Genomic DNA, 15,964 nt, shown 5'->3' on the forward strand with positions numbered 1-15,964 from the left:
ACTCTGTAGACTTTGCTAGTCTTTTGTTGATTAATAATATTTCCCATAGACTTCAGAAGACTTCTTTCATAGTCTTCATTTTCCCATATCCTTCTCATGTTCCATGTGAAGAGGCTACCTTCCCCTAAATCAGATAGTTCTTCTAATATGTAAAGTTTTCTCACTCTGCCAGAGAAATGACAAGTGAAAAAGAAATCCACCCTTGGGAGCTTCGCCTTGCAAATGATGCCTAAGCAAATTACTAGCCTTTTACATGTACTTTGTTTAGTCTGATGGAAGTGGTTTTTATTTTCCTGAAAAGGCATCAGACCCTGTGAATCAAATGAGACAAAATGCACCTTCCCAATGGGCAGATGTCTGGATCAAACCTGCTGGAGTGCTTCCTACAAAGTTCATCAGCCAAAATGCATCAGTATCAGCGTGTTTCCTCCTTCCAATGTCTGCATTGGCCGTTATATTCTCAATATGCAAATCACATCTTGTGGTCACACATATCAGCGGTGTCTTGGAGATTTTTATGTCCTTTTTAACCCTTGGTGTGCAGGTAAGAACTCTAATGGCAATCAGATTGTTTTAAGAAAAATAGCTAATGAGGACTAAAACTGCTGAAGTTATTTATTATTTAGCTGGTGAGTAAAGGATGTAGTAGAAACAATGAGAATCAAGGAGAGATTTAATTCTGTTCTTTTTAATCTTTTCCCTCCAAGTTCAAGACTGTCTCAGCCATTGTTTTGATTTGTTTTTTAGTGGTAGTAGGAGTGAAGTATAATTTTTTCCCCACAACTATTACAGAGTCTTGACAGGATAGAAAGCATTGGGAAGTTTCCTCTGTTCATCAGGAAACACATTTTTGCTGTGAGAGTGACTAAGCACTAGCACAGGTTGCCCAGAGAGGCTGTGGAGTCTGCATCCTTCGAGATATTCAAGAGCCATCTGGATGTGGCCTGGGAAACTGGCTGGACCTCCAGAGGCCCCTTCCAACTTCAATCATTTAGTAATTCTGTGAATACTGTGTTGTCATCATAAAAGAATGCACTACAAATCCAAATTAAATTCTGTAGATCTGGCTCAGGTAGAAGCAAATCTGGAGTCTGTAGGACCTCGCCAAAATCATTACATGACAAATATGCACATTGTCTGTGCTGATTTGATCTAAATCAGATACACAACTCTCTTGCTGAGTGTTTGACTTGTAGAACAGCTTAGTGTGAAGATAAATTGCAAGCTCTTCCATTAATGTGTTCTACAGCAGGGAGAGACTTAATAAAGATATTATCCAGCTGTAAGTAGGAATGAATTGTCTGTGAGTGCTTAAAGAGCCCACAACCTTCAACATAAAAGTATGCATCAAAAACTGGTAGGAAAGGAAAGAGGGATCCAGTGATGCAGAAACACAGAAGTACTAGAAAGATGCATTTTGTCTGAATGAAGGTCTTCATCTTTTCCAGATGACCCTGTGTATTTGGACAATCAGGCCCATAGAGAAGAATATGTTCTGAATGAACATGGAATATTGTATGAAGGAGTCCACAAACACATAACCTCTCGACCATGGCACTTTGGACAGGTATTTTTCTCACACTTGTTCAGAAATAGATGACATCCATATACTGATAAATGAAGTGTTTGTACTTTTTTCAGAAATGTATGCTCTATTTGTAGTGCAAAGGTTTTTAGGATCAGTTCAGACTATGCATACACAAATGAAAATGTCTGAGAATTGCACTGTAGCCCAAATAACTGGAAGAAAGCTTTGTCTAGTAAAACGAGGGAAATTGCAAAATGTTCTGGGAACAGGTGAAGTAAACACTGTGCTTCAGAAGGAAAATGATTCCATTGGTCAAAAATAAGTAAAAATTACATGGTTTTGCCTTTGGTTTTCCTTCAGGCAGATAGGCAATACCATGTGGACTACTAGGACCTGTGCTTGATTTAACAAAAGAAAAAAAAAGAAAAAAAGGAAAACAAGGGCAGGAGAGGTGAAAGACAACTCATATAGAAAGAAAATTAGATTATTGATAAGAAAGGTACTTTAGCAACATCAGCATACCATGATACCTATATTATTGTCTTTTTCCTCAGTTTGAAGATGGGATTCTGGATATCTGCTTGAAGATCTTGGATATGGGTGCGAGTTATCACCACGGCTCTGATCGTGACCACTGTTGGCGCAATGACCCTGTGCATGTCAGCATGGTGGTTAATCACATGGTAAGACCTGTGGGGGTGTGAGACCTGTGAATAGATCAGGTCACACTTCATTGTATTGTAGAAGGACAAACTCCATGATAATCTAGCACAGCAGGTGAGCAGGGGAAATCCTTCCTGTGCTCAGATTCCCTGGAAAATTAAACTTTTAATGATAATCTGTGATAATTTTGAGACATGATTGGAATGTGAGGATATGGTTGGCTATTTGAAAAGATTGGTTTTCTTTTATCTTTCTAGATAAGTAGCCATACCACTAACAGTATCATGAAGATTCCAGAAAACAATGATTACCTGAAAGGAACAAAGCCATTTTGCTGGAATGGAAGTGTCCCTATTCTACAGCAGTGGTACAGTGGCAGATGCAGGCCGGTCAGATATGGGTACTGTGGATCTCTTGCTTCAGTAATGTGCACAGGTATGATATTTCAGTTTGCCTTTACCTAGTTCATAGAGAAAAGAAGAGAGAAAACAAGGATCAAAAACCTCTGACTCTTAAAACTACTTGAATAATTTCACTCATAAGCATTTTACTAGAAAAGAAATTGAGTATTTTTCTCATGTTCCTGATATAGTGTTTATTATCAACATTTTGCTCTCCAATACAGGTTGAAGAGCAAGAAAAAGTAGTTCCATCTTCTCTGTGACCTTTATACTATGCAGTTATCAATACTGAAACTTTTATTAAAACTCAGAGCAAGTGCAGCATCATTGAATCATAGAGTAGTTGGGGTTGGAAGGAACCAACACAACCTCCACAACCCCATTGTGGAGCTAAAATTTATGTTTTGGGTGATGTTTGAAGGATAAGAAAAAGCATTAAATTATGAACAGGAAGATCTATAGTAATGTCTCCCTCAAAACACAAGAGCATTAGGCTATATTCTCCTTTTAATGCAAAAGATTAGATAATAGTGCACTAAACTCTACAGACAAAAGATCTGAGTTCCAGCTTTATACCATTTATCTACTGAACCTGCATCTACATTGAATGAAGAAATTTAAATTGAAGTCCTGTAGGTGAATCTATATGTATCACATTATTTATATATTAAAAAAAAATGTTTTATTAATGCAGAACCAGGTTAATGATTTCTGAACTTAAACCATCTGGTTTTGTGGATGTTTTTGGTTTTTATTTTTTAAGGTAGAAGAGTAAAAAAACATTCTTTTCTGCTAGGCTTTTTTTCAAACTGCTTTTCAAGAACCAAAAATAATTTTGAAGATATTGCATCCCAAATATTGCTTCCTATCCGTTGTATTTATATAACTGCAAATTAAAATATAAGATAATTATGTATAGAATAAGTGAAGGATTTGCCTAATTGTGATTTGTAATGATTCATTCATATTTTTTTCTTACAGTGATGAGGTGTTTGGGAATTCCAAGCCGTGTTGTCACAAGCTTCTGTTTTCCTTGCTCAATTGAGAATCCCCTTGGTATCAATGAGATTTTTGACTCTACTGGTAAAAACCTGTGTGGCAAAGACAAACTATGGTAAATAGTTTTGCCCTTTTAAAAATTGCATGATAAGAAAACCTGTATAAATTTAGCAGATCAGTGTTTCTCTTTGGTGTATCTTTTTCTTTATTGGGGTAATGCTCTTCAGTTTCTTAATAATGCATTTCAAAACTATGACATTACTAAAGAGATAGTAGATTTTCAATCTACTCAATGTAGATTTTCAAAAAAGAAAAGAGTAAAACCTCTTGTGAGAATCCATGCTGCCTGCTTATCCTTCTCAAGTGAAAAAAATAAGCCCATCAAACTTAGTAGCTGTAAAGGTGTGAAGTAGATAATGAAACGCTAGGGAAAGTTTATCACTAATATGGACTTTTATCTTCAGTCATAATCACTTGGTTGATACCTATGTTGTCCTCTTGAAGTTCCTTGTAATGGATTGTTTTATTCTTATAAACCTTTCAATTCCTGTTAAACTTAAAGAGGAGAACTGTGTTGTCATGTTATCTACTAAAAGAAACATGTTTTGCAATCAGGTCTGTGGGGTTTTGGAACAAATTTCCAGCCTGAGCGATATAAAGCGAACAAAAGCACTCGTGTCATAAATTTCATTAACAGTGTTTAGACATACAAAATCTTCAGTTGATCAAAAAATTATTGCTGACATGGTTTTCCTCTGTCGTAGGTGTTAAACTTGGTAATCCAAGAGACATCTTTAATTGATTTTTCCTTCATTCTACAGGCGATACCACTGCTGGAATGAATCTTGGATGGCTCGCAGAGATATAAACCAGTGCTGTGGTGACTGGCAGTGTCTGGATCCAACACCTCTGGAAACAGGCAGAGGTAATTTTACTATAGTTGGAATAATTTTCCTCAGATTACATTGCTGAATTTCCCTACTACTCAGGTTACGATGTGTTACAACATTTTTTTTCTCTGGTTTAGGTTCAGCTTGCAGTGGTCCTACATGGGTTCGAAGCATCAGGGAAGGGGAACTGGACTTGGATTATGATGGTCATCATATGTTTTCTCGAGTAAATTCAAACTATGTTGGCTGGCTTTCCCAAAACAATGCCAAAAGAACAAAATTTTTCTGTGACACATGGCCATGTGGACAACGTCTAATCACCAAGAGTGTTGGCAGTGAGCAATTTGAAGATATCACTGGAGCTTACAAGTATGAACTAGGTAAGATGAAAACATATTTAATGGGTTGGAGGAAATTTTACAGCCTAATCATATAAAAGTATCAAAGTAATCTCTCCTGTGTTTAAATATGCAAAACAATCAGAAATTGTCTTTAAATTTTAGAGAAAGAGGCAGATGCTTTTCTCTTCAAAGACCTTGATTTTAAAACTTCTAAATATATTTAGATTATTCAAACAAAGTACATACTAATTAGGATAGTGTATTTCAGCTGGAAGGACCAACAATGACCATCTTGTCCAACTGCCTCACATGTCAGGACTAGTGAAAGTTGAAACACACTATTAAATACCTCTTTTTAAGGCACTGACAACCATGGCGCATCAACCACCTCTCTAGGAAGTCTGTTCTACTGTTTGACCAGACTCACAATAAAGAAATTGTTCCTAATGTCTAGACTAAACCTTCCACGGCACAGCTTTGAACTGTTCCCATGCTTCCTGTCACTGGACACCAGGAAAAAAAGCTCAGCACCTCCCCTTCCACTTCCTCTTCTCAGGAAGCTAGAAAGAACAATGAGGTCACTGCTCAGCCTCCTTTTCTCCAAACTAGACAAAGCCAAAGTTCTTAGATGCTCCTCACAGGACATGTGTTCTTTGGTCTCACCTTTAAAGTAGTTTAAAATATTAGCAGACTTGAGATAATCTAAAAAAACCCACTTATTCTTCTAAACCTAGGATTAACACCTTACTTGTTTCTCCTTGTACTAGGTCTGTCAGAAAATATGCCTACTTACTAAATTCATGTACTATTAGCATATTCTGCTGTTCTTACTTTGGGCCATGGATTACTGATTTTCATATTCCAGTAGATGGAAGGAATTCAACCAGCATGACTGCATAAAGGAATGAGCAGTAGATCACAGCTGATTGTACATTTGCAAGCTCTGTGCGGATTTTTGGTTTATTTTTGGTTGGTTAGAAAACAATTGATAGTTTCTTTTGTCTTTTGAGAGAATGGTAGCATCTCATATTCACCCTTAGCCTTTTAAAGAATTATAGAGTTACATTTTGAGTTTTACACTAACTATACATTTTGAGATTTACATGACCATTTTTATATTTAACTACATAAAAGTAAAATAAGGTTTATAATTTTTTTTTTCCCTGAGGTGTTCATTTTCTTCTGTGCATTCAGTCTGCTGTCTCTCGTATTTCATTATCTGGTGCATGTTGTTCTACAACAACCTGCTACTTTGGGTTTCAGGAAAAAGAAGCAATAAATTTAATTATCTTTATTATTTGGGTAGAATAATAATAGGGTTCTTGTGCCTCCAGCAGATTCATTATCATATATCTTCTTCAACAGGTTCTGTGAAAAACAAAGAAGCCTATTACCGGGCTTACAGAAGGATTCACCCAGGCTATTGCAATGCTTCCAACTGTCATATCGACAGAGAGTTATCGTCTCTGAAAAACCCATTTCTGAGTGACTCCGGAATTAACATGAGGTTAAAGATGGCCAACTGCCCAATGTATGGTGAAGATGTCCAACTGAACTGGCTGCTTGAAAATTTGCGTAATGAGAACAAAACCCTGAAGTTTAATCTGTGCGCACAAATTATAACCTACAGTGGTTGTCCGATGGATCAATTTTGGAAAGACTGTGTGAATGTCACATTGGGTCCAAGGGAAGGTAAGAGGGTGAAATTGTCTACTACTCTGTTCTTTTTAGGAGCTAGTTGGTTTTTAGGATTTGTGGAGACTTCCTAATAGTGGTGGGAAGTGAGATGTGTACAGTGTTAAATATCGATGGCTGAATTCCCTTTAGGGTTATCACTCAAAAATAAACACCATGTCAATACTACATGTATGGTGACAGGTAAATTGTAGTCTTTCCTTAATTTCTCAAGGTTTAGAGATTCTTATGATAGTTTAAAAACTTGTTTCATTAAAATTTTGATTCTGGACTCTATACGCAATACAAGGATAAAGCTGAAATTGTGTAATAGAAAAGCAATGTTTCCTTTGGCCAGAAGATATCACCCAGTGTAAAACACTTGCTTAGAGCACCTAGGCATACCATATGCTGGGAAGTGCAAATGTGTAGCAGAACATAAATGCCTGTTTCCATAGGTAATGTATTTTTCTGGAAGAAACAAGATCTCTTTCATTATAACAGATAAGACAAAATTTCAGGCTGATATTAAAATTCTGTTTTATGAGTCTTTAATTTGTCTATATTTGAATTATTGTTTTAGGAATTACACTGGGAGGAAAGATTCCAAATTTTTCTTAATAATTATCATTATCATCATCACCAACTAATCTTGCAAATTCACTGATAGATGAATTGAAAACACTGAAACCAATTGTTGAAAATAGCAATGCATCACCCTAAGTCAGGAAAAATTCTGTCTATTTTCAAAGATGTCATGATAATTTAATATTTAATTAAGCCATTGTAAGTGTGGGTTAAACTTTAGGAGGAAGGAAAGGGGAAATATTATAAAAAAAGCAGAAAACCAAAATAAATAAATTTGTTTTACAGTGAAAAAAATTCCGCTGTGTATATCATATAATCAATATGGACCTTATCTCTGTGATCATAACATTATGAAAGTGGTTGCTGTCTCAGACCCAGAGTGTGGAGAAATTCTGATGGTGAGCAGGGATATTGTGGTCAACAGACCACCTGTTATCGTAAAGGTAAGTAGTTTTAATTATGGAATTTGGGATCTAAGGAACAGACCTGGGATCTCTTATTGGCCACTTCCTAAGTACAATGCCAATAAACTTGAAATATTTTACATTCTTCTTTTATCTTATTGTTTGGGGTTTTTTTTTTGATTTAGTGAGAATGGTGTGACTTTTACAGCAAAACAGTCGACTTAGTAATGTATACAGTTCATAGAAGCAAGTCAGAAAGAAATGAGTATTAATAATCCTTTTAATTTTTTTCCTTTCCATTTATTTGCCTCATTGTCAATTTTGTAAGGATTAAAAAACATAAAATATGTTGGTTTCTTTTCTAACTAGTTACTGAGCCAACCCAGACTGAAAGTACCATGTACTGCAGAGATCTCCTTCTGTAATCCTCTCCAGGAGGATATGAAGAATTGTGTAATGACATTAGAAGGCTGTGGTTTATTCAAGGAGCCGATGACCATTGAGTAAGTTCATCAGTTCTTGAAGTGGGGATAATATTGGAGGTTGACTACTGTGTGTGCAAGTTCAGAACAGGTTTTGAGAGAGAAAATAGTTCTGATATTTGTGGTGTTTAGCACATGGACAGGATATTTTGCCTCTTATTAGTCTGAGACTCCATTAGAAGCCTCACTCCCCTTAAAACTGATCATTTAAAGCTGGCAAGGAATGCTGCTGCTTCATTTTTCTCAAGATTTAATTTAAGTGGGTGCATCAAATATCTGTCTGTACACTTCTCTTTATGAGAAGTACTAGCTGGATCCCCTGTCCCTTACAATCCTATTGCATTTATAATAACATTCCTCTTAATATTCATGAACTGGCACTAACCACATATAGGAACAATTAGAGAACGACAGTGAGAAATACCAATATGCATTCTAAGCTCATAACCTGTTAATCACAGGAAACTGGAAGCTTCCAAGATGCTGTAACATTCTAGGAAAAGTAGCTGTTCATTAATATGCATTGCTTCTTTTCATGACAAGGAGAACTGACAAAAGTATGACTAGTTTTGAGGGCAAGAAGTTAAGAATTGTTCTCACTGAATAGTAATGAACTGGATTCCACAAAGCTGCCCTGTTGAACTGCTGGAAATGGTAAGCAATAAATACACCTTTGAGGCAGAAGGGTGCTACACTTTTTAAGAATTCAAGTCAGTACCACAAATGATTTTCCAATTCCAATTACAGAAGCGACTGTGGGAGTCTTCCAAATCTTATTTTGGGACAAAAGTTTTTACCATGCTTTTCACAACAGAGAATATGGGTTTCTTTTGAAAAAGACAAGAATAACAAAGTTGCCATAACAGTTTGTTTCTAAAATATGTCGTAACAAATCAAACTTAATTTGTGTGCTTATCTTGTAGCACGTAGGTCTCTGAGCTAAGGATTACGGTCCTAATATTTTTCTTTGTCTTGCTCCAGTTTGGGAACGCTGGCATCCAACCAACAGGCACGGACCGTTGTGGAATTCACACCTTACAGGCTTGGCTGCCACCGGCTCCTGGCCAACCTTGGGTGCCACAAGTTTGCCTACTGCAAGGGATGTGCCAAAGCTGAAGTGTGTTGCACAGCAGGCCAGAACGGTGTCCTGCCCATCAGCCAGAACGGGTCACTCCCAGTGTGTGAGAATGGCTCGGTCCCCATGAACGGCTCTGGGGGAGCGGGAACGGCTGTCCCTGTGGCAGATCCTGCGTTCAACTCCATGTGTGAATACATATGTATCCCAGTGTGCAACCCAAACTGCAGTGCAGGGGGACAGCCTGTGTACGATTTTGTGTACCTGCCTGCAGGCCATCCCTTATGCAATACCATTTGCAACCAAGGCTTCAATCCAAGCATCAATCCTGGTTTTGAGATGGGATGCGATCCTGGCTTCCGTGTCATATGTGAGACCGTACCTCCTGCTACGTGTGCTCCAATGGCTCCATCCATGTACAGCTCCATGCCAGCCCCAGCATCCAACCCTGTTTGCACCCCTATGCCTCACGTGGTCTTTGAGACAGGTCCTGCTCCCACACACCCCTCTGGAGGTGGAGGGGGGCCGATGTCCTATTCTGTCTCTGTCCCCACGAATAATGCGGTGAGTGCGCTGCTGACCCACTTCATGGGTGGCCCCAGTCCCAATGGGGCAACCCAGGCAGTCCCTATGTCTGCTCCGCCATCCTACTCCATGTGCTCTCCAGTAATCCACACCATTGGCAGTCCCATGCAACCTGCAACTCCCCTTTCAGTGCCCGGTGCCTCCATCTCACATGTGGTTTGCAGCTCCACACCCTCTCCCACCACCCAGCCTGCGTGCGGCCCAGCGGCCACCCTGACCTCCCAGCCCCTGAATGCCGCCGTAGCCCACGCCGTGTGCTCCCCAGTGGCGTCCCCAGCGCCCCGTGCTGCTGACCGCAGCAGCACCCCGTCAGTGCTGCAGGTGGGCGCTGCCTCCACATCCCACTCGGTGTGCTCCCCAGCGGTCCGTCCCGTGGGACCCCCGGCATCGCACTCGCTGTGCTCTCCAGCCCCCCGGCCCGTGGGGCCCCCCGCAGCCCACTCGCTGTGCTCGCCCACCTCCGCCTCGCTGGTGGCCGCGGGGGCCCGGCCTGCCAGCTCGCCTGCCGCTCAGCCCTTGGACACCTCGGCTGCTGCCGGCCTGCCGTGCTCCCCATCCCCGCGCCCCCTGGCAGGTCCCACCGCCCGCTCCCTCTGTGCCCCCACCTCTCGCTCCATCTCCCAGATTGTGGGCACTTCTGGCTCTCGCTCATTGTGTGGTTCTCAGTGGGGCCCTTCCTATGAGACCACCACTCGCTTTGGCTCCACGTGGGCTCCCACCTCCCGATCGTTGTGGAGCCCCGAGGGGCGCTTGGGCTACTCCTCCACCCGTGCCACCTACGGCACACTTACACGCCCTCCCTACAGCTCCCTGAACCGCTCCTCCTTCACCTTGTCCCGCTCCGGCTACGCTACCCTACCCCGCTCCACCTCCCCCTCTCCCTCTGCCTTTGCCACCCTGACTCGCTCCGGGTCCTGCCCCTCTGGCAGCACCCTGGCTCTGGCAGGGTCCCGCAGGCCCTGGAGTCCCACAAGGAGCACTCTCACCTATTTCAGACGCAAATATCTGTAACGGAGAGTAACCCGGGAAAACCTGAAGCCAGTGAAATAAAGCCTGTGTGCCGATGCTTTACAAGAGGTTAGAAATAGGGTGATGAAGAGCAGCATGCTGCTCCTGAGCATTTATCTGTGGATTTGAGATGTGCCAGAAAGCAGGCTGAGAGCCAACTGCTGAGGATGCATTCGATGTAATACTTGTATGTCTTGAGATACGGTACGGTGGAAATGACAAATGAATGGTGCTCCCTGTGGAGCCATCGTGACAATAGTGGCACGGTGCAGGTAATCAGACTTACTTGCTCAGTCAAGCTGTTTTATAAATGATGTGCTTTCACTCTCTCTTCTCTTGATTTTTTGCAATGCACATTTCTCAGATCTCCCTGGGCTTACAGCACTCGTAGCAAATCTCTCTCCCTGCATGAAATGTGCTGTCCTTGGGATGCTGCAGAGGTGACAGCAGACGTGCCTTATGTCTCACCTAACAGACACTGGGACCCTGAACCCCAACATTGTTGTGGCTCAAGTCAGTTCTGCGTGCACTCTGTCTCCCTAGTTGTGTAGCACTGAAAACTACGGAGGTCACAGAGCAACTAAATAGTTACAAATCAGCTGAAGAGTTTACCTGCATTTTTTTTTTAAATATCCTTTTGTTAAATATTAATTTTAGTTTAACTGCTCTTGATGTATTACAGACCTAGTATCAAGAATACAGAGGTCACGTTAGAAAGTCTGAAAAAGTCAATGAATAATCAATACAATATATTGGCTATCACAATTGACTGTGTTTCATGTAGCATATTTCAAAAATTTTCTTACATACCTTGTATGCATTTAGGTTAGTAGGAAAAGCTCTAATTCCACAGCTGTGGCTTTTTGATTGAGTATAACTAGGAAAAGTCTGTCACTAGACCTGATTAGAAAAGGAAGTGTGATGTTATCCTTCCTTTCCAACACCCAGCTCTCCCAGAGGGTGAATGGAATGCACTGTGTCTTCAGATGATGGTACTGTTCCAGTGCTAACCTTCTCCAGGTGTTTTAGGAGTTGAAATTATACATTGTCATAATGAAACTATCCCTGAATTTTAGATCTGCTCATAAGAATTTTGGATTTACTGACAACACCTCCCATCCCTCCATTTTTTGTCTTCAGTAAAGTAGTCCATTAATTTTAGTAGCAAGTGTTAGTGGGGTTTTGTGGTAAATTTTCTGGTGCTGCAGAATCTTCAGCCATGTAGAAATAGTATTTCAGTAGTATCATTGTAGTTTACACCCCTATGTGATGAGATTGAGTATTATGAGGATTTTGAAAAAGTGTGGTGTCAGATGGTAGCTATGAACATGCCAACACTATCAACTGCATAGTAATTCTGACTACGGTAGAAGAAAGATTTGCCTGGATATTGTAGTAGAGTGATCATAACTCAGTGACTTGGTTTTTTTACACAGTTTCAATAGCCTGCATTAGATATGTGCTGAGAATTTCTTTGCCTGACTGACAATAAAAATAAAAATTTAAAGACTACTTGTCATTCTATTGTTTCGGTTTCTTTTTCTTAACTGGTTTGTAAAATCTTCCCTTAATTGATGTTAAATTTCCTGTTACTTTTCTCAAGATCTGAAAACAAGGCTTCAGAGTAAGATCTGAAGTTAGGGGAAATCTATAGATTTCTTACTTTACCTGAAATACTCAGTGTAATGTTAGAGGAAAAATGAAGCCATCCTCTTTTCTCTCAATAAACTTTTCCACTTGTTGCATGAATTTTTCCTTTGCTCTGTAAAACTTTCAATACACAGAAATGCCAAAATGAACAAACCTTTGGGTGGCAGAACAAGAGATAGAAAAGATAGTGACAGTATTTAAGAAAAAAATGTGATTTTTTTAAAATGTGAATACTACATGATAGCTATATAAGTCTCAAATGACATTTCAGATTCCTTTTCCCAGTAGTGGCATGACTTTTCTGATGTTTCTACTTTCTGAAAAAGAGCCTGACTGCATATTTCAGAAACTCCAAAGATCTGGTCATTGGAGTTGTTGAGAGCAGCCTCCACTCGCACTCTTCTTGCCATATATGCTGAATATGCATTGCTTTTGTGAAATGGACTAAGTTCATTCTAACTAGAGCCATAGGGGAAGACAGAAATCCTTTAAGTTCAAAATTATTCTAATACTGAATAAATGATATTGGGGCTGTTGTCTCATACAGCATGACACTAACAAAGGGTAGCTTGTAGTCTCCTATCAAGTCCATTGTACAGTCTCTTACTCACAGTGGGAGCAGAGCGGGTGGACTACATGTGGACAACTAAAGAAAAACAGTCCCCAAACCAATAATGACAAAAAACCTCCAAAATCAGCAGAATTTAAATTATCTTCTTTTTAAGTGTTTATGAATGGAAGGCTCTAACCTATGTTTTATATGATAGTTCCTTTGTCAGGAGACGTGGTTTAAATTTCCACAAACTTTCTGTATTGTTTTGTGGTGGCTTGGTTTGTTTGTGGGTTTTTGGATTTTTTCCCCCACAACTGGAAAAGTCAGACCAAAATGACTGTCTCAAATATACTTTCTTGCAGTAAAACTCACAAGAAATTAATTTTTATGCCTAATGTATTAAATATATTGAAGATTAACAGTATTCAGTAGTGTGGTGTGATACATAAAGAAGTCTATTTTAGAGAATGGAAAACCAATTCAAGCATGACAGTTACAGTCGTCAGAAATTAAATACAGTACTGTCATATTTATGTGTTCAGGAATAAATTTCTAATTTTAATCTCAGTTCAGGCATTACTTTTATTTAAGTGAGGGAAATATATTCACAATTTTTCTTAGGCGATGAATGTGAAAGAAGGTGTTTGCATTGTTATAGCTACCCTTTCTGTGGTTTAAAAGTATAAATGGGACTAGTGGAATCTACATTTGTGTCCAACTGAAATAAGGTTGTATTATTTTAGAGATGAGGAAAATTACTATTCTAATATGTAGTAATTTCCAGTTCTTATCCCTAACAGTTCATTAGACCTTTACAAATAATTTTTTAAATGAGATGTTTCTATGATTTATCTGCAAGTTAATGGTTTCACTTTTAATGCTTTAGGTTTATGTTTCTATTGACATTTGCTGGCAGCATACCATAAAATACTAGAGTGAAATGTGATTTATTTTCATATGTTCCATTTCCTGAAAAAAAAAATGTTGAAAGGTATAACTCAGTGAACAAATTTCCTACCAAGAATTAGTTATAGAGGTAAATTAAATTTTATATATTGTATCAGACAAGAAGGTTAAATTAAGGAAACATTGTAGTAATTTTATTTAGTGTTAAAAAAAAGCCAAAATATTTTGGAATACATACTATGAATTGTATAAAAATAAAGCAGTTAAATATGCTGGCCAGGAAAATGTGAAAATATTCAAAATGCAAAAGATAACAAGGATTTATTTATTTGTTAAGCAGTGATTTTATGTCATCTATTATATACTTCCATTATATCTGATTTTTCAAAAGTTGATTCCTTCATGCTGCATTTCCAGAAGTGTTTCTGCAGACTTAAGAAAAGGTCTTTATTTGTAGAAGGAAATCCTATTCAAACACTTTAAGGTATCCCTGACCTTTCTTTCCTTCAATGCCTTAGATGGGAGGAATTCTTTCCATGCCTTTATATGTTCTTCCTTCTGCTTTGTCTTTGAACTGCAAGGTATGGTACACAGTGTGTTTTTAGGTTTATTTGTATTTAGTAACTTTCTGACTCTGAGTAACATTGGAATAACATTTTAGTGCAAGATACCAATGCAGGGCTGAAAGCAGAAACTGTTCCCAACCCAAGGATCAAATACACCATACATGAACAGCTGAGCCCTCATTACTGTTCTGTTAATTGCTTATAGAAATAATTAAGTCTGCTACCACACTAATTTGGATTTTAAATTACATTTTGTAACTAACTGGCCACACCTGTCTAACTTTTCTACTAATCATAAATTTTTCTTCCTCTCTCCAGAGAAAAGTTGCTGTTGATGGTGTTCAGTAGATGGCTTTGTTTATTTGAGAAACCTGTACCTTTTTGTATGTTCACTATCCATGTATGATGTTACATTGAAATTGCATGGGTGTTTTCTCCATAAGACATGTTTAGTTCAGGCTTTCGATCATTGCTGCAGGGTTTGGATAAAGAGCATTCACTGCTGTGTATGATTTGGCAGGAAAAAAACAATAAAATTAAATATCTAGAAAACTAGGATATATGTGTAAAGGAGAGAAAATCTTCATTGTGTAAATAAATGTCACCACTATATACCATTTCCTTTTAGAAAATCTGTTCTGTGATTCTTGTTTCTCTGATTACTCTTTCTGATATCAAACCTCAAATTTCATTAAAACTACAACAATATGTCAAGTTGGCTTTAGATTAATTAGAAATAAGAAAGTGCTGGTGTTGAGATAAATATTACCAGGAATCCTTGCTTTTCCAATCCCTTAAAATATTCCAGTAAACCTAATCCATCATCTACAGCAGTTTCTGGGTAGAGAGCTGAGACACTTTCTATTAACCCTGACCTAGAAATACTCTGTAATTCTGACTGAGCTAAACGTAGCATCTTCATCTCTAATTTTTGCTTATCTGTTAATTTCGTTTTGACCTTTTTTTGCCCTTCATCTCTTTTCCAAACAAGTGGAACAATTAGAATAGCTAGAGACTCCTCAATTGCAAATATCATCAAAATGGCTACAACAGCCTTCATTAGGCATTTCAGAGTACCTAATAGGGAATTCTATCTTCAGAGCACAAGCATTACAAGATTCAGAGAATATTGAGGTTTTTGTAATGATCTTGTTTCTTTCCTTTAGGTGTTCTCAGTCAATTTTATAATAGCATGAGTCATTAGGGGTCCCAACTGTACATTAGCTGAATACTAAAGTGCACTTCTCTGCATCACTGACTGAGGCCATTTGCCAAGGAGAGTATCAATGCAGAAGGAATGATAAACAGGATTCATTGAGACCTGGTTTATAAAAACTTTGCTGTGAAACTTCATATGCTAGTATAAAACTAGATATGAAGTTTATTTGAAGACCATGGATCAGACAGAAATAAGATATGGAAGGGTTATTTCATACAAGGCAAAATTTAGACACTAAATGCCCAAAACTACAATTCTGAAGTTTTTTGATGGATACTGCTTAATTCTACTGATATGCAAACGCTGCAGGAGCCTTGCTGCTTCCTTTTAATGTTTTGACGTGCCCAAGATTTATGTCCCAGTATGTATCAGCTTTTGAGCCAATGAGATCCGCATTGAACCCTGTGTACTTCTTATTACTCTTAAGCCAAG

The 15,964-nt window shown here is 38.7% G+C and overlaps 1 protein-coding gene across 1 annotated transcript; it reads left to right on the plus strand.

Moving 5' to 3' along the window:
* The first annotated feature begins 345 nt into the window (after positions 1-345).
* LOC135307966 (protein-glutamine gamma-glutamyltransferase 5-like) lies at positions 346-12,547 on the plus strand. The gene is made up of 11 exons (XM_064432605.1): positions 346-544; positions 1,449-1,567; positions 2,083-2,211; positions 2,449-2,626; positions 3,574-3,706; positions 4,413-4,516; positions 4,619-4,861; positions 6,188-6,514; positions 7,370-7,527; positions 7,858-7,991; positions 8,952-12,547. The coding sequence occupies exons 1-11, from the start codon at positions 346-348 to the stop codon at positions 10,639-10,641; spliced, it is 3,414 nt and encodes a 1,137-aa protein (XP_064288675.1). The 3' UTR covers positions 10,642-12,547.
* The last annotated feature ends 3,417 nt before the right edge of the window (positions 12,548-15,964 follow it).

The sequence above is a fragment of the Passer domesticus genome, chromosome 1, assembly GCF_036417665.1.
Source record: "Passer domesticus isolate bPasDom1 chromosome 1, bPasDom1.hap1, whole genome shotgun sequence".
Lineage (NCBI taxonomy): Eukaryota > Metazoa > Chordata > Aves > Passeriformes > Passeridae > Passer > Passer domesticus.

Bases quoted from the DNA above. Each gene is read 5' to 3' on its own strand.
- LOC135307966 (XM_064432605.1), top strand. From the start codon at position 346: ATGGGCAGATGTCTGGATCAAACCTGCTGGAGTGCTTCCTACAAAGTT. The intron at 2,212-2,448 runs GTAAGACCTGTG...TTATCTTTCTAG, and splicing joins GCATGGTGGTTAATCACATG to ATAAGTAGCCATACCACTAA. The intron at 7,528-7,857 runs GTAAGTAGTTTT...TTTTCTAACTAG, and splicing joins GACCACCTGTTATCGTAAAG to TTACTGAGCCAACCCAGACT.